A 22860-nucleotide genomic window follows, 5' to 3' on the forward strand; every position below is an offset into this window, starting at 1 on the left:
TCTACAAAATGTATAACGGACATTACAGATTCTAACATTATTGTATATTATATCCAGTAATTCCATAATTCTATTTGACATACTGTAGGTGTAATCTGGTTTCTCATCCTCTTTCTATTGGGGGCGACTGTGATCGCTTCACAGATTAGAGTTTGCTCAAAGGACAGAAATGAATTACAACACACTGTACCAGGAAAAAAAAAAAGAGGTCCAGCAGGAGTATGACACTGTTTTGTTTTGTTCACTGTCAATTCAGTGTTATGCATGTCCTATTTGTTTTTTATATATTCATTTATGTATTTATGATTTATTTTTCAAGTTGGTAATAGTTGTGCTGTCAAGGCTAGCAACAGCATAATTTTTAGTGCATCGTGCTTTGGCCCCCTGCTGGTGACCCACTGAAATGTACTTGCTATTACCTGAATTAAAGGTGAAACACCTCGCTACACCTCTCTGTCAATTACGCGTCAACCCCCAATCAAGTAGTACTCATTCCTATCCTTCCAGTCTGGAAGTGGAATTTAAGAAGTTTTTCTTATTTTTATTTCTTCACGTACTATACACATGCAATTAGGTGTGCCCTGGCAGGAAAACAAAAAACAAACAAACAAATGTAATCAGTACAATTTTTTTGTGGGCCTCTTCAGTTATTGACATTACCATAAACCCTTGCATATCTGTTGTTCTTGTGGTTTTGTCTCTGTTTATTCTTCAGACTAAAGCCACTTGATATCGAGTTCATGAAGAGGCTCCATGACAAAGTCAATGTCATTCCACTTATTGCAAAAGCTGATACTCTGACTCCAGAGGAATGCCATCTTTTTAAGAAACAGGTATTTGTGAACTGTAAGAAAATACTGTATGTAACAAGTAAGACATGTTTTATACATATTATTTAGTGAATTTGTGATCTCTAGCAAAGCCATGTTTGCCTTTTTAATCTGTACATTGTTCTGCAAATGTTTCATCCAAAATATCTGAAAAAAAAAAAGAAGCATTTGTTAGACTTTAATAACATTTCCTTTTCTATAGATTATGAAAGAGATCCAGGAGCACAAAATCAAAATTTATGAATTCCCAGATACAGATGACGATGAGGACAACAAGCTGATCCGGAAGATCAAGGTACTGGACCACAAAATGTTGTTAGTTATCTGCTGAGAGTATAAAAGAATGCCAAAGGCATTGTCCTTTCGTTTGTTTCCATTGCTTGCAGTTTTGCCCCAGTTTTAGCTGTAGCTTAAAGACAAACTCATTGATTAACTCTACAGAAATTGTCGTTCATGTAACACGCTCCAGTAACTGCTGCCTTTGGCCAAAACAAAACATGGTATCTGTTTGCCTTTTTCCACGCTTCCCATCCACAGTGTTCATGTTAGCATTTTTCACAGCCTAAACCTTTCTAGGATACAAAAAAAAAAAAAAAAAAAAACCTGACAATTAAACTCTCAATTTTCTTTTCTATCCCATTTGTGTTGGTTTCTTTTTAGTCCAAGATATGGCCGACATGGCCTTTCATAAATTTCCGTCATCTACAGCAGTGGTTCACAAACTGCATATTTTTGATTGATTTTTATTATTTTTTTGGGATTGATTTTGATATTCAAATTTTTTTAATTCCTGATTTGGTGGATTTTATGAGCTGGAAGCCCAAATTACGTAAAAATACACAAATAAATACTTGAAATTCTTTAAATTGTGGGCCCTGATTCTATAATCTATGAAAGTTTAACTTTTTGAATAGAATTATGGAAATAAATACATATTTCTATGATATAAATTTTTTTTGGAAAGGGTCTGTACTTCTGCAATAGCTTCTTGGCATAACATGACAGCATATTTATGCAGTGTTTGAAGAGATATCTAACAAACAGCATTTTATGCAGTAGCTTTCAGAAATATGTAATAAAACTGAATGTTTATGCAGTAGATTTCAGAAATATGTAGCAAAAGAGATTTTTGATGTTATAGCCTCTGGACAAGTGTAACAAAGAAGTATGAAATTTCAATGGATATCCTATAATAAACTCCTTTCTTTAGTCTAAGTAGATAAAGGTCGATCTTTGTAAAATGGTATTTTCTTTTCACGGATCCATTGCAATTACACCAAGGACCACTAGGGACCAGGGACAGACGCCTGGTTGAGAAACACTGATCTACAGTTAGTTGCCTCAATGTGATGCATGGGGATGTCAGTCATGGGTAAAGGGTTTATCGCCATGTGACAAACAAAAGTACAATAAATGTGATACCACTGAATAAATTATTTTTTTGCGGCATATTGCTCACAAGAAATGTATATTTTCACCTCACTTCAGGAGAAGATGCCGCTGGCTGTGGTTGGCAGCAACGTAGTCATCGAAGTAAATGGAAAGAAGGTCAGAGGTCGCCAGTACCCGTGGGGTGTAGCAGAAGGTAGGGTTAAAGCAGGTCTTCTGCCTGCAAGAAGGTACTTTTCACGTACTGTTTGTCATTGCGCTTTGATGTTAAAGGATTTTGCAGTGTTTTTGTAGCTTTGTGAATAGGATGGTCAAAAACATATGCTCATACATGTATGTTGTCAAATCCCCCTTGGAGCCATAAAATGTATTAACTGCCAGGTGATAAAATGAATCTTTTTCCTTCTGGAAGTAGATGCATGGATGTTTTGTGAGCTTTTAAAATATTTTTGGACACATTTCTTAGTTTTGAATCTTTTATGTGGGAGTGGGAGTTTATTTAGAGATGTGGGTAATGGCCAACATTTATAACTTTTTTTGATAGCCATCTTTTGCATTTTTGCAATTGGAAAGTGCAATAAATAATTGCAACATGTGCCTCTGAATAATTATACATTTTGAGTTAGTGTGTGTTTATCACGACAGTTAATACATTGTTTGCTTTTACTCCCACTGTTATTCCCCCAACCAATCAGAACATTCCTTCTGGTGATGTTGGCATTTATCCTGGTAGGGATTCTGGAAAAGGAGGCTGGACCTTCTGTGTCTTGAAATGTGCTTCTTTATGACACTAAGCATCCAGCTGATATAAAAGATATTCACTATGGGCCATATTCTCCCGTCGGTTCGTAAGTCAGTATTTTACGCGCCTGGCTTGCGCATTTTCAAGTGACACGGATTCTGCCATAATGACCTTTGACACACCCCTCGCGCGTAACTAGCCAGTTTGCGCGTAACTGCTTGAGAGGTGTGACTCATTGAAGTCTGCAGGTGGGTAGAATTCCCTGAATGTGGATTTTTCTTGAGACGTGAAAGCCTTTGAAATCGACCTGAAGACTATGTCACACTTTAAATGTGAAGTTAACCCTCATAGAGGAAACGGAAGTTCGTGGTCACTTGTGAGACGTCACCACCGCCCCTCGGGGGCATGTGTTTTTGTGTTCTCTATAACCTCTATATTACATATTGTGCCATATATGTAATTGAATCATAATACTGTGCTTATGACAGAACGCATTTGGAAGGCCATCAATAAGAACGCGAGTGAGCCAGCTGTTGATCAGTGTTGCCCAGCAACCATACTAGCGTCACACTTAAATGACGATAACATGGATAGAAAAATAAATGGAATTATTCCATATCTAACACACCGCCGTGCCATCAAGATGACCGCAGTTGTTGTAAGCGGTGCTTTCAGACAAACTCCCAAGCCGCCATGCAGCATGTTTGAAACGAAAATGCCGCTCGCGGCATGTGCGTGGAATTTAATATGTCATGATATGTTGACGTTCCGCCATCGATCAGCATAATATGGTCAGGACACATTACGACCGTTGAGCATTCAGCGAGGGGCCGGGTGTCTCCGTCAGCGTGCCGAGTCAGCCGCGGCCGTCGGAGATTCCGAGCACGTGAACGAAACAAAACCCGTAGTTCCCGGGGCACGAGACTGACTACGGCCTCTGGAACGCCCAAGAGGAAACCCGCTTAAGTCTTGGGCAGAAAACACTCAAGGCCCACATTTTAGGGTTACTCCACCCAAAGTGCGCACATGGCCAGAAGAGACGCAAGTGATAGATTTAAGCGCACGGCAGAATGGACGCCAAGCTGTGTGCCTTTTCTGACTTAAGCATATGGGAGAATATAGCCCTATGTTCTTATTGATGCTAGAGTTGTCTGAAAGATACTTTCTTTCACGTTTTCATTCTTTCCTTTCTCTCCCAACTTTTCTGTTTCTTTTCTTTCATTCTTTTCCATGACTGACAGAGGGCGTATTTGGTAAACAGAACAAGCCTTGTCTTTATTTGAACCCCATTTTGTCACCTTCTATTCCCCATCAGAGCATCCCTGACCTTAATCTTTCCATCACTCCTTTCCTCTCCCCTCTTCTGTTGCTGCTCACATCATTAGGCTGATGATCAAACCGATGCTTTTATCAGACTTGGGCGTGATACTGATTGCAACTTTCAAATATGGAAAGATTCACTGCTTTCACAAGATGAAGCTATATTGGAAAAAAAAACATTAGCCTTCAAACATTTTGTGATCGTATTGACATCCATATGCACCATGACCATGTAACATGGCTCTGGTATTTTACCCAACTCCAGTGCAGAGTTAGTATTTTTAGCCCAATGAAATACTCAGAAACCTTGTTGGTGGGTGTAAAACATTAACAGTCCAACTAAAATATTACGTTTCTGTATTTATTTCTTTTTTTTCAAGGTACTTGCAACTCCAACAGTTCAAGTCAAATTTACTTGATCTACAGTGCTGTAAAAAAGTACTAGCGCTCTTCCAGATATGCTGTCAGATATTGTTTTGTTTCATATTTATTAGACCAACTAATTTTAATATTACACAAAGACAACCCAAGTAAATATAAATAAAATGTAGTTTCTAAATAATGATTTTATTTATTAATGAAAACAAAAAAACCTTTCTGGTTTAATGTGTAAAGGTAATTAACCTAGTGCTGTGCAATATAAAAATGTCTACCCTACGATATAACCCTCTTCTTATTTTGATGTGTGGTTAGCTTTGTTGCTACACTAATGCAGCATCAGAACTGGTAGCACGACAACAGTCACCTTTCTATTACATCGTCCTTGTGCCTCACTCTCCAGCAAATACTTTTTCACGGCACTGTACCTATATTTAGTTGATGATAAAAATATTAGCAATGAGGAAAAAGAGCCTTTGGTCTAACAGATAATGCTTTCTGGTGTCTTTCGTTCCGACATCAAAGTACAATCTATCTGACATCAATATTTTTTAATGCTAAAAATAGCTTTTTTGTTTGTTTGTTTGTTTAATTCCTCCCTTATCTAGTCATGTTATTTCAAGTTACATCAGATATGTTGTCCCAGGTCTGATGCTGTGGCTTTTCTTTGGAAAAATAAATTAGAAGCTGTTTAAAGCTAAAGCAATGCATTGCATTAACACCATGGGTCCTGTCTTTGCTCCAATAGTAGTTTTTAAGGTTGCTACATTTCTGCTTACTGTACCATGTGATTGAATTCCCTGTGTCACTGACCAAAGCTGAGCGTCACACATCTTGAATAAGTTCATGACCTCATAATGTAGCAATCTGCGGAAGTTTTTCTGTAACGTGGCTTAATCATTACATTATACATTTGCATTCTTGAGCAATACAGAAGACACAAACGCACGCTTTTGCATGTTTCAAATAAGAGATTGTACGCTTTTAACACAATGTAGATGACATCATAGATTAAAAATACTAATAATAACACTGCTATGAATGTACATTAACCCCTCAGGCCCAAAACACCTGATGGAACGTGACGATAGTCTTTAAAGTTAGCACTGATTGACAAATAGAAGAGACATAGATTGGTAAGAACAATTCATCAGGTATTTTATGCCTATAGGATCAGATTACTATTATTAACAAGCCAATTAGGTCTTTTTTTTGTCTCCCGAAGATTGCTCCCACAGCTGGTCATGCATAAAACCTCCCTATCTTCCAACCACCCAACTCCCTTTATATAACCCCTGCACTCTTAAGCCAGTCATCTTGGACACATGCAGGTTTTGATGATGACCTGGGCCAAATCTGGGCTGATTGTGGGCCAGAATCAGCATCTGAAATTTTAAAACCCCAGTTACTCCAGTCCCAGATTTTGCCCCCGATGGGCACAGACAGTAACTGAAAAACCATACCCCTCCCCTTCGTCAGAGCTCCCTCCTCTAGAAGAGACAGGAGGTCAGTGGCTGGCTTGGGAGGCCAAGGGGCAAGACTGCTTAAGTTTCATCAATGGTAAGGTGTCCTCCTTATTCGCTCTCCTGATGGTGAACTACCAGTGGACTGGAAGTTAAACCAATAAGGAGCTGCATTTTAAATGAAGAAATGGCTGGAGATTTGTATCCATAATGTGTATTGCCACATTCATTTTTAGCAGAATTTTTTTCTGCTGTCCTTTTCCAGAATCCCCTGTGATCATTCACCATGACTGTAGTTAAACTCACTAACTAGCCCACCATGAAACTGTTTGGTTTGCACAATGTCGTTATTATTAAAACTTTTTTTTTTTTTTTGGTCTGTGTAATCAAACAGTAGAGGTGTTCTTAGATAGGCGGAACGCACTGCTCAGCTGTGGGAAGATTTTGTCATTGTAAAGAATTTCAACAAAAGTCCTTCAAATTAATGTTGTACATTCGATATAGAAAGTGTACGAAGATTTTGTTGTGTTTATAACAAAAAAAAAAAAAAGAGAGACCAAGAAAATTCATTCCAGAACTATACGCACTATACGGGTGGGGGTGGGGGGGTCGCTGTCTCTGTCGTCGTAGGCTGTTTCATACACTTTGAACCCTGGCAGCTAGATCCATTCCACACATCCACCGTCCACACACAGATCTAATTTCTGAGTATTACTCAGCGGCGGATTAATATGCGAGCGCATCGGCCGGAGGTTCCGGCTGTGTGCTCGGGACCTGCTTTGGAGAAGTCACAGGTGTGGAAAAGACCAGAAAAAACACTTCCGCCGCATCTGCTGTTAAGAAGTAACTGTACTTTTACTCCGTTACAATGATCTAAATGTTGCTTGCTACTTTCATTTATCAATTATTTCTTATCAACTATTTCGTGCGCTTTGCGCCAATCCAATTTCAGCGCGAGTGACGTTTAAGTCTAGTTCACCAATCAAACGACACAAGTCACATGACCTCACACGTCGTCTTCCATTGGGCTTCCCGAGCATAGGAATTAACACTAGATAAACCAGCCCCGCTGATTGTCGTGCCTACATGGCAGCCATGTTGGGAAGGTCGTCATTCCCATGAAGGCAAAGGCACGCTGCTGGTGTTTACATTTAGACGAACAAAAACAACAGCTTTCATGTATTGTAGTGTTTGTCTGGCACTGTCTGCCCAAACGTGGATATTTCAGCAAACTTCTAACCGTTCAGTAAATTGCAGATGTTTTTTTGTAGTTTTGACTGTGCATTACACGCACAGACACAGCGACATCAGAATTTGCACAGTCACGTACTTTGTAAAATTTTATTTATTGATGTTCATGCTGTGGTTAAAAGAAAAATCAGAAGTTACTCACCATTAGCTCAGTACTTCATTATTTACTTTCACTGTGTGCTTTTTACTCTTACTCAAGTAATTGTTTGGAGGAATACTTTTTACTTTTACTTGAGTCACATTATTGTCAAGTAACAGTAATCTTACTTGAGTACAATGTTTGGCTACTTTACCCACCTCTGGAGTGGACATCCTCTATTGCTACTCTTACATTTAAGCAACATTTTTGCTCATCAGATCAGCCAGTGCCGTATTTGTTGCACTGTTTTTTTGTATTTTTGTGTTGAGATGCTGCGGGTCGTGGTCCCGGTTGTGGTCCCAGCGGAACCGCGAAGCACACGTAACATCGGCGACAAGAGCTGATCCGCTAGCACATCTTGTATTAATTAGGGAACGCGGCTATAATTGTCGAATTAGTTTACAGATGTTAATGTTAAATGTATTAAGTGACTGAGCGATGTTAGGGATTATGTCACAACACAGAATGAACTAACTTCAAATTCAGAAATGGCCAATAAAAACAGAAAAATATTGTACTTAATGTTTTCCTGGAGGATTAGCCTTTGAAGTTGATAACAGTGGAAAAATGAAGTGAAACAGACTGATTTTAGTCAATTCTTTTCCAGAATGAGAGTGCTTAAAGAGGAGGATGCTGTTCATGTGGCACAGCTTGAAGCAGGCATCAGGTGCAGATGGAGATGGGCCTGGTGCAAGGTGGAGGCCAAAATAAAAAAGCAAAGAAATGAGGCAAATTTAATTTTAATCTTAAATTTGTACATCAGCATGTACTCGAGCGGTGTAAATGTTTTTCTGCATGAAGAACATTTGTTTACACACTTCATAAAAAGACATGTTTTTTTTCCCCTCACTGCCTGACATGAAATTAGACTAAGCTTTTCTTGTTTTAGGTCAATGAGGACTGAGAAAATTATTTCTATTTGCTAAATGTCACAATAATTAGTCAAGGATATTATTTTTGAGGCAGTTTTTCATTATTTTATTCAAAGTCAGAAGTTTACATAGGTTTCATTAGTATTTGGTACCATTGCCTTTAAACTGTATGACTTGGGTCAAATGTTTTGGCTATCCTTTCACAAGCTTTTCAGAATAGGCCCATTCCTTCTAACAGAACTGGTTTAACTGAGCCAAGTTTGTAGGCCACTTTGCTCGCACATGCCTTTTCAGGTCTGCCCATAAAGATTCAGTAGGATTGAGATCAGGGCTTTGCGATGGCCACTCCAAAACATCGACTTGGTTATACTTAAGCCACTTTGTCACCAGTTTGGCAATATGCTTCGGGTCATTGCCAATTTGTAAGACCCATTTGCGCCCAAGCTTTAAAGGGGACATATTTTGCCAAACCAATTTTTTCTAGTATTTTGGAGGTAATGTTGTCTCTATGCTGCCTCAGTAAGCATGTGAAATATGAATTAAAATTGACCACGCATTCCTGAGCTCCAGACGCTTTTCTGCCAAGATGCCCTACAATCAGGTCATCTACTGTAAGTCACTAGCGAAGATCTCCGCCTCTCCGCCTTCTCTTTCCGCTCCCGAGCCAGCTCTGTTAACATAACAAACGCGTGCTCTCATAACTGGGTCTACTACATGGAGGCAACCAATCAGAGGAAAGGGGGCTGTCTTTGCAAAATATACAAAGTGGAAACGAATATGGTGGGGGGTAATAAAAAAATAAGCATGTCAAAGCTCATTTAAAGTTTGCTGAACAACATTTGGACAAGCCACTTAAATACTGTGAGATATTCTGGTATCTTCTGGTCGGATGAGAGCAAAATTGAACTGTTTGGATGTCATAATGCACATCATGTTTGGAGGAGAAATGGGACTGCACATCACCCTAAAAACACCATACCAAAAAAGTTCGGAGGTAGGAACATGACGGTGTGAGGCTGCTTTTCAGCAAATAGTACTGGTAAACTTCACATTATTGAAAGAAGGATGAATGGGTAAATGTATTGAAAGATTCTTGACAAAAATCTACTGCCATCAACGAGGATGATAAAAATGAAATGATCGAAAATCTATGGAAAGAACTGAAACTCAAGGTCCATAAAAGAAGCCCACAGTACCTTCAAAATTTGAAGTCTGTTTGTGTGGAGGAATGGGCCAAAATCACACCGGAGCAATGTATGCGTCTAGTTTCCCCATACAGGAGCCATCTTGAAGCTGTCATTGCAAACAAAGGCTTTTTGTACAAAGTATTAAATAAATACCAGTTGGCGTGTTCAATACTTTTTCCCTGTGTCATTTCACATTAGATTCCACTTAATTTCTGATCTTATTTGTTCTACTTTCTTTGTATGTATAGATTACTTGGGTTGTTCCCAACATCTGGTGAATTTTTTAGGTCATTAGCACCTTTGGAGATATATTTGAGAGAACCGGTGAGGTGTTAAATACTTATTTCAGCCGCTGTATTTGTAATGTCATTTTGTTTTACGGTATATTTGCTTCGACTTGAAACACAGGCTGTCTTGGTAAATATCTCAATGATTTCTCCATCTAACACCAATCATGAATTCATTATAAACACTGACTCATATGCATTACCATGTAGTCAATATAACTAATGAACTGGATTAATCATGACCACTAAACAGTTTTTTTACTTAAGGGTTGTCAATAACCAAAAACATAATCAATTGTTTTTCTTTCGCATTAATTTAAAAAGTTAACGATACGTTTAAAACATCTGTTCCCCTCTTCCCTAGTCACTGTTTGCCACCAACATGTCCGGTCATTTTAATATCTGTATGACCCGTGTGTATCCCCTTATTTTTCTGTTTTACAGTGGAGAATGGGGAACACTGCGACTTTACTGTGTTGCGCAACATGTTAATCAGGTAAGACGTTTTGCACTGCATTAGACTGGCGAAACAATAAACACACACATAAACATCTCAACTATCACAGAACAGCACATACTGTACCTCAAAGCTTGAGTAGTGTATCAGTGTTATGTGTCGCGTCCAGTTGCCTTTGGTTCAACTATTCTTGCACAACAATGACCTGGATCACTGTGAATCCTCATATACATACTTTCCTTTTTCCTTTTCCTCCCTATCAACAGGACCCACATGCAGGATCTGAAAGATGTCACCAACAACGTCCACTATGAGAATTACCGCAGTAAGAAACTTGCTGCCGTCACCTGTAATGGAGTGGATAACACCAAGACCAAAGGACAACTTACTAAGTAGGACCACACTTCTACATACTGTCCTGAAATGTTTTGCATTGATCTCTTTGCAGGGAAAATACAATCAGAAATAGTGCTACCTTGGCTTATGAGAGCCCATTTTTCAAGATCGGGTCGTTTCTATTTTAAATTGTATTTTATTTATTTATTTTTTATTTATTTTATTTTGTTTGTTTGTTACTTGAGACTACTGACTTGAGTTACGATTGCACTTCAGACCCTCCATTGGAGGGGGCACAGCCAATGTACTGCAATGTTTGTGGGTGTGTCACTTTCTGCTTAATTAGACCAAATGAGGCCTGTTTATTTCTGTGCATTGTTTTTTTTGTATTTTGCAATACAGTACTATTTTCATTTATTAAAAACGGAACAAAAAATGGTGGTGTTTTTTTTTTTTTGGGGTGTGTTTGGAAATGATTAATGGCATTTCCATTCATTTCTATTGGAAGAGTTGTTTAAGATAGTGATTTGACTTACGAGCATAGTCACAAGGAACGAATTCAACTCTGAAGTCAAGGCACCACTGTTAACATCAATTTCCATGTTTACTGTAAATATGAATATTCTATATACAGTACATGTATACCCACATGCAGGATCCTGTGTATAAAGTGGGAGGAAAAAGGAATTTTGGAATGTCTTAAATTTCTGAGTAAACTGGTCATAAAATGTAGTCTGATCTTCATTGAAATCACAAGAATAAACTAAAAACCACTCAAACAATAAAATGCTTTCATCTTTTTTTTTTTAATAATGTAAAAATCCACAGGAGAGGGAGAAAAAAAGTAAGTGAACTCTTGGATTTAATAACTGGTTGACCCTCCTTTAGCAGCAACAACTTCAACCGAACGTTTCCTGTAGTGTATTTGCAGATCGGATGTCCACAACGATCAGGTCGAATTTTAGACCATTCCTCTAAACAAAACTGTTGAGGTTCAGCAAGATTCTTGGGGTGTCTGGTGTGCATAGCTCTCTTAAGGTCATGCCATGCATCTCAATCAGGTTGAGGTCAGGACTTTGACTGGTTTTCTCTGGAGCCATTCTGTTGTTGATTTGCTTCTGTGTTTTAAATCATTGTCCTGTTGCAACACCCATCATCTTTCGAGCTTCAGGTTCCTCTGCAAAATATAGTGATAAACTTGTGAATTTGTTTTTCCATTGATAGCAAGCTTTCCAGGCTCTGAGGGGTAGCAAAGCATGTACGTACCATGATGCTCCTCCACCACGCTTCAAGGTTGGGATAGGTTTTTGATGGTGCTGTGACATTTTTCTTCCACACATGACGTTGTGTGTTCCTCCCAATGAATTCAACTTTGGTTTCGTCCCTTCTCCCGAAAATGTTGCCAGTAGTGCTGTGGAAAATCCAAGTGCTCTTTAGCAAAGTGCAAATCTACAGCAATGGGGTTTTTTTAGACAACCACGGCTTTCTCCTTGGTTTTCTCCCATGAACTCTATATTCTTGTTTAGTATTTTACATATGGTAGATTTGCCAACAGAGAAGTTGGCATGTGCCAGTGATTTCTGTGTCTTCAGCTGACACCCGAGGGTTCTTTTTTTTACATCATTGATCATTCTGTGCTGTGCTCTTGCAGTCATCTTTACAGGACGCTCCTTGGAAGAAAAGCAACAGTGCTAAGCTTTTTCGATTTATAGACAATTTGTTTAACCGTGGACTGATGAACATCAAGACTAGATATACATTTTTAACCTTTTCCAGCTTTATACAAGTCAACATTTCTTCTGAGAGCTCTTCTGAGTGAGGCCTGGGACAATTCAGCCAATGCTTTTTGACAAGAGACAATTCTCAACTAGTGTGTTTTCCAGTGGCCAGAGCAGGTTGACACCACATTTCCGATCTTGACTTATTGATAGGACTCCAGGTTGGCTCAAACCCAACTCTGATTAGCTCTTTCGAGAATCCGTAGCTTCGAGCTTCACTTACTTGATCCTCCCTCTCTTCTCAATCTTTGCATGTTATCTTCAATTAAATGATGATAATATATAATTGTGCGGCATTAGTTTAAGCAGACTGTCTATTCTTGTCAGTGAGATGACGATCAGACCACATTTCATGACCAATTTATGCAGACATTCAAGAAATTCACATACATTTTCCTCCCACTGTATGCAACAGAGAACTAAAGCGACCTTTAAATTCCCAAAAATCTGATGCCATTTTCAACAGGAGTCCCCTGGCACAGATGGAAGAGGAGCGGCGGGAACATGTGATGAAAATGAAGAAGATGGAGGCAGAAATGGAACAAGTCTTTGAAATGAAGGTTAAGGAGAAGAAGCAGAAACTGAAGGATTCGGAGGCTGAGGTACGTGTGCTTCTATTCATCTTGTTACCTAAATATTCATCTCATTTTATATCCATACGTTCCGAGCTCGTTTGTGGTGACATATCTACGTGTCTGCTGTTTCGACCTTAAGCTGGAACGACGTCACGAACAAATGAAAAGGAACCTGGAGGCGCAGTACAAAGAGCTGGAGGAGAAGAGACGAGTGTTTGAAGATGAGAAAGCCAACTGGGAGGCTCAGCAGAGAATCCTTGAGCAGCAGAAATTGGATGCCTCCAAGTATGTAACAAACATCCTTAAGCAGTTTGATCCAGTGCAAATGGTACAGCTTCGTTATCATCAACCACACAGAGTACAGTAAAGGCCTTTTCACACTGCAGTTAGGTCAGCATATATGGTGTGGCGTCAAGTTCAACCAAGCAGTTCATTGCCTATGTGCTGCCGACACATTTTTCAAATTGAAAAATACTCCGTTCGGGTGCAGCTCCGCTTTGACGACAAACGGTGCATCCGGTAAGAGCGGTGGTAGCGAAGTGATTTCAAAGTGCATAGCAGGAGCTTTTGGTGAAGTTGAAGTGCTTGCAGTGAAAAGAGCATTGAGAAAATCGAGAGGAAAAAAGATGAACCCGGTGTTCCAGTGTCTCGAGCTGTGGGACATAAGAGAAATGACGTACCGTGACGTGGTAAAGAAGGCGCAGCGACGGATGGAGCTCTCCACTACTATGAATGTATCAGGTTGAAAGAGGTTGAAACGTGAGATTTTTAACACTGTAAATGTTAGCTTGAAATAAAATATGGCATCCCGCATATGCTTCACTTGTCACGTCCCCTCCTCCACACTTATGAGTAAGCTAGTGCTTTCTGTTGTAACAGTGACAAGCACATAGAGTATCGCTGAGCTGTGTCCTACTTTGCGTCCTAACCAGTGGGAAATGGCACAAGGCTACTTGCTGTTGAGTCCCTTAGCAACCAGTGCCAAATATGGGCAAGCTTGCGCCGGGCCGTTGTCATCCCTGAGCCATCCTGCCCTCTTTGGAACATTTTGGCTGTTGACGGAAAGTGTTTGGGTTTGACCACAAAAGGTTAACATTACACAAGATCGTCTCAGCTTTTACTTCCAGGTTTTCACAATAGATATAAAAAGTCTTTCTCAAACCTTTTGTGATTGGGGGGAAAAAAACACGAGACCAAGAAAAATCATTTTGAAACTACTTCTACCCATCTAACCTATAACCTGTACAATTCAACTGAAATATTATATGGGGAAAATAAAAAAAAAAAAAAAATTACAATGGCCTGGTTGCATACATATGCACACCCCAAAATAATACATCGTTGCAGCACCTTTGGATTTTATTACAACACTCAGACTTACCAGTTTTCACATTTTGATGTGGAAAAAATTGTCCACTATTCCAATTCTGTCAAATTGTGAGGGCATCTCCTGTGCGCAGCCTTCTTCAGATCACTCCACGAGCAAATTCAGGTCGAGACTTTTGCTGCACCGTTCCAAAATCATATATATATATATATATATATATATATATATATATATATATATATATATATATATATTTTTTTTTTTTTTTTTCTGGCAAAGCCATTCTTTTATTGATTTGGACGTGTACTTTGTGTCATTGTCCTGCTGAAAGTTGAGGTTTTCTAGCAAGAAGTGCGTGCTCACAGTGAATGGTGTTCGGGACTATTCATAATTCCCTCCACCTTGACTAAGACCCTAGTTCCAGCTAAATTAAAAGAGTCCGGAAGCATGATGCTGCCACCACTGTGCTTCACTGTAGTGAAATTTAACCTTGGTTTTATTGGACCACAGCACATTTTCCCATGCGTTTAGCTGAGTTGGTGTGTTTTTGCAAAATTTAGCCAGGCTCGGATGTTTTTCTTTGGCAAGATGGAAGCATTATCTCACAATCTACCCCATAGCCCCGGAATTTGAAGAAGATGAGCGTTTGTTGTCACCTGTACTAAACAGCCATTATTTTCCAGAAATGTCTGCAGCTCCTATGGTGTAGTGGTCTGCCTCTAAGGCAGCCAGCCTCCTTGACTGGTTTTCTTTTCATCTTTTCTTCCATTTTGGAGAGACATCCAGTTCTTGGTAATGTCACTGTTTTTCCATATTTTCTCCACTTGTTGATGACTGTCTTCACTGTGTTCACTTTAATTCTGAACACATCAACATCCCCAGTTGAAAAAGGGGGTGTGCAGCCACGCTATCTTAGTTATTTTTACTTTGTCTCTAAAAGGTTTATCCATTGAGTTGTACAGGTTACAAAAATGGTGGAAATAGTTTTGAATTTATCTTGGTCTCTTTTTTAAATATCACAAAAACTGGGCATTTGAACAGGGGTTTGTGGATTTCTTTTTAGTTAACTCTACATTGGATACACAACTTGGATGACTAAGGCCGACATAGTTGCAACGTATGTTTGCTGACTGGTATTGCATGCAAAAAACATGCTGTCCTTCAAAGTGTAAATGTAGCTGGAGCGGTTCACACGTACTGACCACAAAGTACCTGCTACGTAAGGCATTTACGAATTGAAAAGTGTGCTCAGGGCTTGAGAGTGCAACTGAGTGGCTAGCACATGCGCCCTAATTTCTGAATGGTGCATCTCGGAAAAAGAATTTTAGGGGGAGAAATAAATCTCCACGACTTTGAAAGCAGATCCACCTGAAACCCATAGTGGTCTCTGACCCAATCAGAGAGAGTGAAGGGCGGGACACCCCTCTGATCGGCCGTAGTCGTGTGCGTGCCTGTGTGCGTCTGCGAGCGTTTGAAATGCAGCCACCAGCGTACTTGGGCGGAAAGTTGAGTGGCATAAATGGAATCTGTTGCAAAGCCTAATGCCACCGCGATAATGTGGGAACATTTCGGATTCAGAGCAGATGAACGCGGCCGTCCCGCTGAGACTAACGAGCTGATATGTCGAATTTGTATGAAGTTGCAATAAAGACAACACAACTTAAAACCTCAAACTGACAAAATCCGTTAAAATCCTAGATTGGCAGTATACTGCCTGTTAAGCCATTCATTTAATGACTCCTTATACATCTGTGGCAAATATTAATTTTTAAGTGCCATTTATGTGAACAGACCCTGAGTCTGTTTTATTTATATTTTTTATGTATCTAAGATATGTCAATGTTTAATATTCATGAGAATTGCAGCGGCTGAAGTCAATATTTAACACATCTCACTAAATATATTTCCAAAGGTGCTATTGACATGAAAATTTCACCAGATGTTGGGAACAACCCAACTAATCCATACATAAAATAGAACAAATAAGATCAGAAATTAAGTTATGTGAAATGACACAGGGAAAAAGTATTGAACACGACAAACTGGCATTTATTTAATACTTTGTACAAAAGCCTTTGTTTAAAATGACCGGTTCAAGACTCCTCCTGTATGGAGAAACTAGTCTCATACATTGCTCTGGTGTGATTTTGTCCCATTCCTCCACACAAGCACGCTTCAAATCTTGAAGTTTCCATGGGCTTCTTTCATGGACCTTGAATTTCAGTTCTTTCCATAGATTTTCGATTGGGTTCAAGTCAGGTGATTGGTCATTCTCGCAGCTTTATTTTTTTTCTTTGAAACCAATTGAGTTTCCTTGGCAGTATCTTCTGGATCATTATCCTTATGAAATGTCCAACCTCGTTTCATTTTCAGCATCCTCGTAGATGGCAGCAGATGTTTGTCAAGGACGTCTTGGTAGATTTGCCCATTCGTCCTTCCTTCAATAATGTGAGGTTTACCAGCACCCTTTGCTGCGAAGCAGCCCCACACCACCATGTTCCCACCTCCAAACTTCACTGTTGGTATGGTGTTTTTAGGGTGATGTGCAGTGCCATTTCTCCTCCAATCGTGGTGTGTATTATGGTATCCAAATAGTTCAATTTTAATTTCTCATGCTTTTTTTTTTTTTTTCATTAATGGGGTCTTGCGTGGCGACCGTGCATACAGGCCAGGGCGGCGGAGTACATGACTCACTGTTTTGCTTGTGACAACAGTAGCTGCTAATTTCCAGGTCTTGTTAAAGCTCTTCACAGGTGGACTTTAGCTCTTGGAAAACTCTTCTGATTATTCTTTGCACTCATCTGTCAGAAATCTTGCGAGGAGCACCGGATCGAGGCAAATTTATGGTGGTATTATTGGCTTTCCGCTTACGTATTATGGCCCCAACCGTGCGTGCTCACTGGAACATTCTGAAGCTGAGCTATGCGCCTGTAACCAAAGCCATCGTTATGTTTTGCAACAATTAGTTTGCGATGGTCTTGAGACAGCTCTTTGCTCTCACCCATCATGAGATGTGTCTTGACTCATACCTTGGCCATGAGACCTTTTTGTAGGCCATCAATGAAGATTGAAGCAGCTGATATTCATTTGCACTGACAAGGGTCTGGATTGCTGTTTGATTATTGATAGATTTTAGATGCTGCCTTGGCTTTCCATGCCCTTTTGCACCTCCCTTTCTTCGTGTTTCTCATCTTATTTGTTCTACTTTCTTTGTAAGTATGGATTACTTGGGTTGTTCCCAACAGCTGGTGAACATTTCATGTCAGTAGCACCTTTGGAAATATATTTCGTGAGGGGAAAAATGGTGACATGTTAAATACTTATTGCAGCCACTGTAAGGTAAATGCTCTTTAAAAGGACATAGTTTAATTATTAAAATAATTATTATATTTCAGCAGCATAAAAAAACAATAACGATACTGTTTATTGCGATTGTTTCTGGAAAAATATACCGTCTTAAATAACGTGCTATAGTGACAGGCCTAGCATCAGAATCATCTTTATTTGCCAAGTATGTCCAAAAAAACACACAAGGAATTTGTCTCTGGTAGTTGGGGCCGCTCTAGTACGACAACAGACAGTCAATTGACAGAGAACACTTTGGAGACATAAAGACATTGACAAAAAAAACAGTCACTGAGCAGTAAAGGGTTGCTAGTTATCTGGTAACTTTTTTTTTTTTGACAATTGTGCAAAAAGATGCAGAGTCCTCTAGCACTCAGAGCAGTTCGAATGACTAATATTGCAATAGTCCGGTGCAATGACCATTGTGCAAAGGGCGCCGAGACTTCAAGGAGTGTATGCGGTTTAAAGTGACGAGTACTGCGATCATCTGGGACAGTGTCGATTGTGCAAATGTTGCAGATACTCCTCAATCAGTGTGCAAATGGAGCAGATGCCAGTATTGGTCAAAAACAGATATCCAAATAGTGCAGCGTGGCGAGACTACTATAGTGAGTGCACGAGTAATATATAATTGGCCCCACAGAAATGTGACAACCAACCCGAGTCAAAAAGTTGCCAGCATGTTGTAATGCATGTAATAGTGGCCTAGGCCCATTAGATTTACAGTGGAAATAGCCATGGATGACGAGAATAAAAGAACGATTTGACAATTTCTTTGCAAAGAATGTTCAGTTAATGCCTGATTTTTCCGAAAGTCCTCAACAATGCTCTGGCAAGTAGCACTTATACTTTTCAGTAAGTTACCCGTCTTGCGGAATTGCGCTTTGCTGACCAGATTGTTGGTATATCATTTACCAGTGAATACTGCCTAAAAAGACAGGCAGCTATTTTTATGTATTTATTTATTTTTTATTATGTGACCTGGTAAGACTAATGGTGTTGAATGCTGGTGAGATTTTTTATGCTGGTGCACCCGAGAAAAAAAGTTGGACGCACAGTGTGACCAGTGCAAAAAAGGTTTGTCTAGAGCCCTGGTGCTTTTTTTATTTTTATTTTTTTTTTCCCCCCATAGATTTCATTGAAGTCCACAAATCTTAGGAAAGCTCCATGTTCCATGATTTACAGACAGCCACTGCTGTCAGAGAAAGAGACCTCTTTGTCCTTTACTATGCCTTAACTTTACAGTTTACGCATAGTGGGTTTGTCAGAGGTCTGGACTGGAGAATATGTGTAAATGAAAAGTTCACAAGTCCAAGTTTAAAAAAAAATAAAAAATAAAAAAAATAAAAAAAAAGACTTACATGTAAACTGGAGACTATAGTAGCCCTTTTTCTAAACCTTTCTTTATTCTCACCTAGGACTATGGAGAAGAACAAGAAGAAAGGAAAAATCTTTTGAAGAACCAGTTTATTTCCACCTAGGTTCAAGCTGTGGCCCCAACATCCTTTTTTCGCTAACTCGCCCACACACACATAGTTACTGATTTTACATGGCATTCCGCATCATGGGTACCATCTCAAGAAAGTCACACACAGTGTTTTACTGTTAAATATGATGAACCCCTGTGATCTTGTTGGTGAATTCATGCGTTTGTAAAACTTTATTTCTTAATTCTCCTTATTTGCCCTGACAAAGAGGAGAAGCCTGAGTTCCTCTGAGCTAGTCTAGTGTTAACACGTGTTGGGGACCAAGCATTTATACACATGTACTTAGTGTTAGTCCTGTGTTCTCGAGATATCTACACTCTTTTTAACTGAATACACCCTATAGCACGAAATACCATTGTATTAATATTGAAAGAATGCTTCATGTATGTACAGTGCTTAAATATCTTAATAGACCACCTTTCATAAAAAACAGACCATTCAGCGTCATGAAGCGCTGTAAAAATGTACTCTTTCAATTTCAGTGAGCTCTCGACGGTTTAGCAATGTAAACAGAAATGAGGGATTTCAAACTGAATTCACCTTTTCAAAATTGATGTCAGCTCACTGGTGTTTTAAAAATGACAAACTAAAAAAATCATTTTGGTGATTTCCAAAACTGTCAATTTTGTACAACTGTCATCAACTGTACATTTGGGTGGTGGTCTAGTATTTTTTTTTTAAGCACTACAAGGGAACGTAAAGTGACTCAGGGGACTGCTACAGATGTCTGGCGGAAATAAGACCCAGTCACATCAGAGACTAGGCATTGGACTGAAGCCCATGACTTTTCAAAATGGACGGCTAACGTAGTGTAGTCTAATAGAAGAGATAGAACTCATCTGAAGAGCCAACACCCTCAGGGTCTCAACAGGCTATCGATTTGAGACCATGCTGGTGCATTGTGCTAATAAAGATCAACAAATATTTATTGCTTCTCAATGATCAACACTATTAAAACTGCAGGCTGTACATGAGGCGAAGACATGTTTACCAAAGAAGTATTTAAATTCAGTTCAGATTAGTCAACACCCACTCTTGACATTCTATGGTTTTATACATGATTAGGTCCAAAGTCATTGTGTTTCAGTAAATTGTGTATTTTAAGATCTAAACAGCTAAAAAAAGAGCCAGAATGATCTGTAACTGCAGTCAGAGTTTGCAGGGTTTCCTAGTTGAACTGAAAATATTATGCAAGAGCCTCATTGGTGTCTATAGCGTTTTACAGAATACCGTAATTACAAAAAAATGTTTTATATTGTGATGTAGCTGGTGTGTATTGTCAGGCTTGAACCAGATTTCGGGGGACATTTTTCACTTACTAAAGAACTGAACAGGACAAGTAAAAAAAATTAAATAATAATAATCAAAATAAAAAAAAAGATTAAATATTCCTTAGTTTTCCTCCACCCTGTGCTCCAAAGTCAAAAAAAAAATGGTTGTGAGAAGTCTAAAATAGCCTTATCTCTGATATTACTGTAATGTAGGATAAAAATGCGTCCACATAACCAACAAAGGCTCGCCTGTCAAATAGAATATTGCAAGTCCAGGCCAGAGTGGAACACTTCGAACCTCTACTATTTCTTACCCAGAGTTGTCATGTTTTATTTTCTTATGACAGCAATATGATGCGCATGGGAAAAGGACAGCTCCTGTGTAGTTTTCTTAAGTAACCCTTATATACATCCATTATCTTACTATATTTTTCCATACTGCCTGGAGTGTTCTCAAAGCATTCAAATAAGATGCTAAAGGGATAAAACCTCGACCTTCGCACGTAAACATTTCCTATTGCTTCTGGCTGTGATAGATAACATGTATTGTGTACATATTGGAGGCTGTTCAGTTGCCTTTTCCTTTCCGATATTTTAGTTTTTTTTGTATTTGCTTTCCAGAATTCTTAATGCCAGAAATAACCACAGAACATATTATTTGAAAGTCAGAGAATAACTAACTGTGACATGGTTAACACATTTGAATTTCTGAATGCCAGGACCCCTCTGTTATGATAGGTTTTTCTGAGAGAATCAATTACTGTCACAAGTTATCCAATAATTTTCACAAAAGTGGTAGTATTTTCCATCAATGCTTAAAATGTTACAATTTTGCTAGACCTTCCGGTAACTGTTTTTTCTTTTCTTCTTTTTTTAATTATTTACTTTTTCTCTTTTCTCCCATCCTGATTTATCAGGTCTTCTGTCTGTTATTGTACATTGAGAATATTAAAGTTGATAAAGTTTTAACCACTACTTGTCCAAGTATTCTTTTTTAACACCCTTTAAAACTCAGATCTGATGTATAAAGTATATATACTAGTGGTGTTGTGCTCCCCAAATTCTGACGGCAAAAATCTAAAACATCAGTAAAAGCAGTGGAATAAAAACTGACAAAACTTCAAAATATTCATTCAAAACATAACAATAAACTTGAAAAAAGTATTTAATAATGGATTTTTTGAAATAAGTAGATCAATACCTGCATTGTCATATATTTCATGACGAATATGTGTTTGTATGTATATAAAATTGTACATCTATATGTATAATATATACAGTCTGAAAAAAACAAATCTGACCACCCTTGTTTCTTCAATTTCTTGTTCATTATAAATAACTGAAGAAAACAAAAAGAATACCTGAAGAATACAAAAGCTTAATTGTATTAAATATTCTTTTCCTTGTCCAGTTAGGGGTCGCCACAGCGCGTCATCCTTTTTCCATGTAAGCCTATCTCCTGCATCCTCCCCTCTTAACACCAACTGGCCTCATGTCTTCCCTCACGACATCCATCAACCTTCTCTTTGGTTTTCCTCTAGCTCTCTTGCCTGGCAGCTCCATCCTCATCATCCTTCTACCAATATACTCACGATTTCCCCTCTGGACGTGTCCAAACCATCGAAGTCTGCGCTCTCTAACTTTGTCTCCAAAACATCGAACCTCGGCTGTCCCTCTGATGAGCTCATTTCTAATTTTATCCAACCTGGTCACTCCGAGAGCGAACCTTCATTTCTGCCACCTCCAACTCTGCTTCCTGTTGTCTCTAATCCGTCCATCATGGCTGGCCTCACCACTGTTTTATAAACTTTGCCCTTCGTCCTCGCAGAGACTCTTCTGTCACATAACACACCTGACACCTTCCTCCACCCGTTCCAACCCGCTTGGACACGTTTCTTCACTTCCTTATCACACTCACCCTTGCTCTGCTGACCCCAAGTATTTAAAGTCCTCCACCCTTGCTATCTCTTCTCTCTCTAGCCTCACTCTTCCTCACCAGCCCTCTCATTCATGCACATATATTCTGGCTTACTTGGGCTAATCTTCATTCCTTTCCTTTCCAGTGCATGCCTCCACCTTTCTAACTGTTCCTCCACCTTCTCCCTGCTTTCACTGCAGATCACAATGGCATCTGTCAACCTATCCATCACCACTGCAAACAGGAAGGGGCTCAGGGTTGATCCCTGACGTAGTCCCACCTCCACTTTAAATTCGTCTGTCACACCTACAGCACACCTCACCGCTGTTCTGCTGCCCTCGTACATGTCCTGTATTATTCTACATGTCCTGTATTATTCTAACATACTTCTCTGCCACTCCAGACTTCCGCATGCAGCACCACAGTTCCTCTCTGGGTATTCTGTCATAGGCTTTCTCTAGATCCACAGACACATTGTAGCTCCTTCTGACCTTCTCTGTACTTTTCC

General features: G+C 39.2%; 1 protein-coding gene across 1 annotated transcript in view; it reads left to right on the forward strand.

Moving 5' to 3' along the window:
• Positions 1-21406, forward strand: part of LOC133402896 (septin-7-like) — a 77478-nt gene extending 56072 nt beyond the window's left edge. The window contains exons 6-13 of the mRNA XM_061677163.1: positions 716-833; positions 1033-1125; positions 2319-2415; positions 10303-10354; positions 10582-10707; positions 12896-13031; positions 13144-13289; positions 19095-21406. Coding sequence (XP_061533147.1) covers positions 716-833; positions 1033-1125; positions 2319-2415; positions 10303-10354; positions 10582-10707; positions 12896-13031; positions 13144-13289; positions 19095-19134 — 808 coding nt within the window. The 3' untranslated portion in view covers positions 19135-21406. The remainder of the gene's footprint in view (positions 1-715; positions 834-1032; positions 1126-2318; positions 2416-10302; positions 10355-10581; positions 10708-12895; positions 13032-13143; positions 13290-19094) is intronic.
• Positions 21407-22860: the final 1454 nt, after the last annotated feature.

The sequence above is a fragment of the Phycodurus eques genome, chromosome 5, assembly GCF_024500275.1.
Source record: "Phycodurus eques isolate BA_2022a chromosome 5, UOR_Pequ_1.1, whole genome shotgun sequence".
In the NCBI taxonomy this organism is placed as follows: domain Eukaryota; kingdom Metazoa; phylum Chordata; class Actinopteri; order Syngnathiformes; family Syngnathidae; genus Phycodurus; species Phycodurus eques.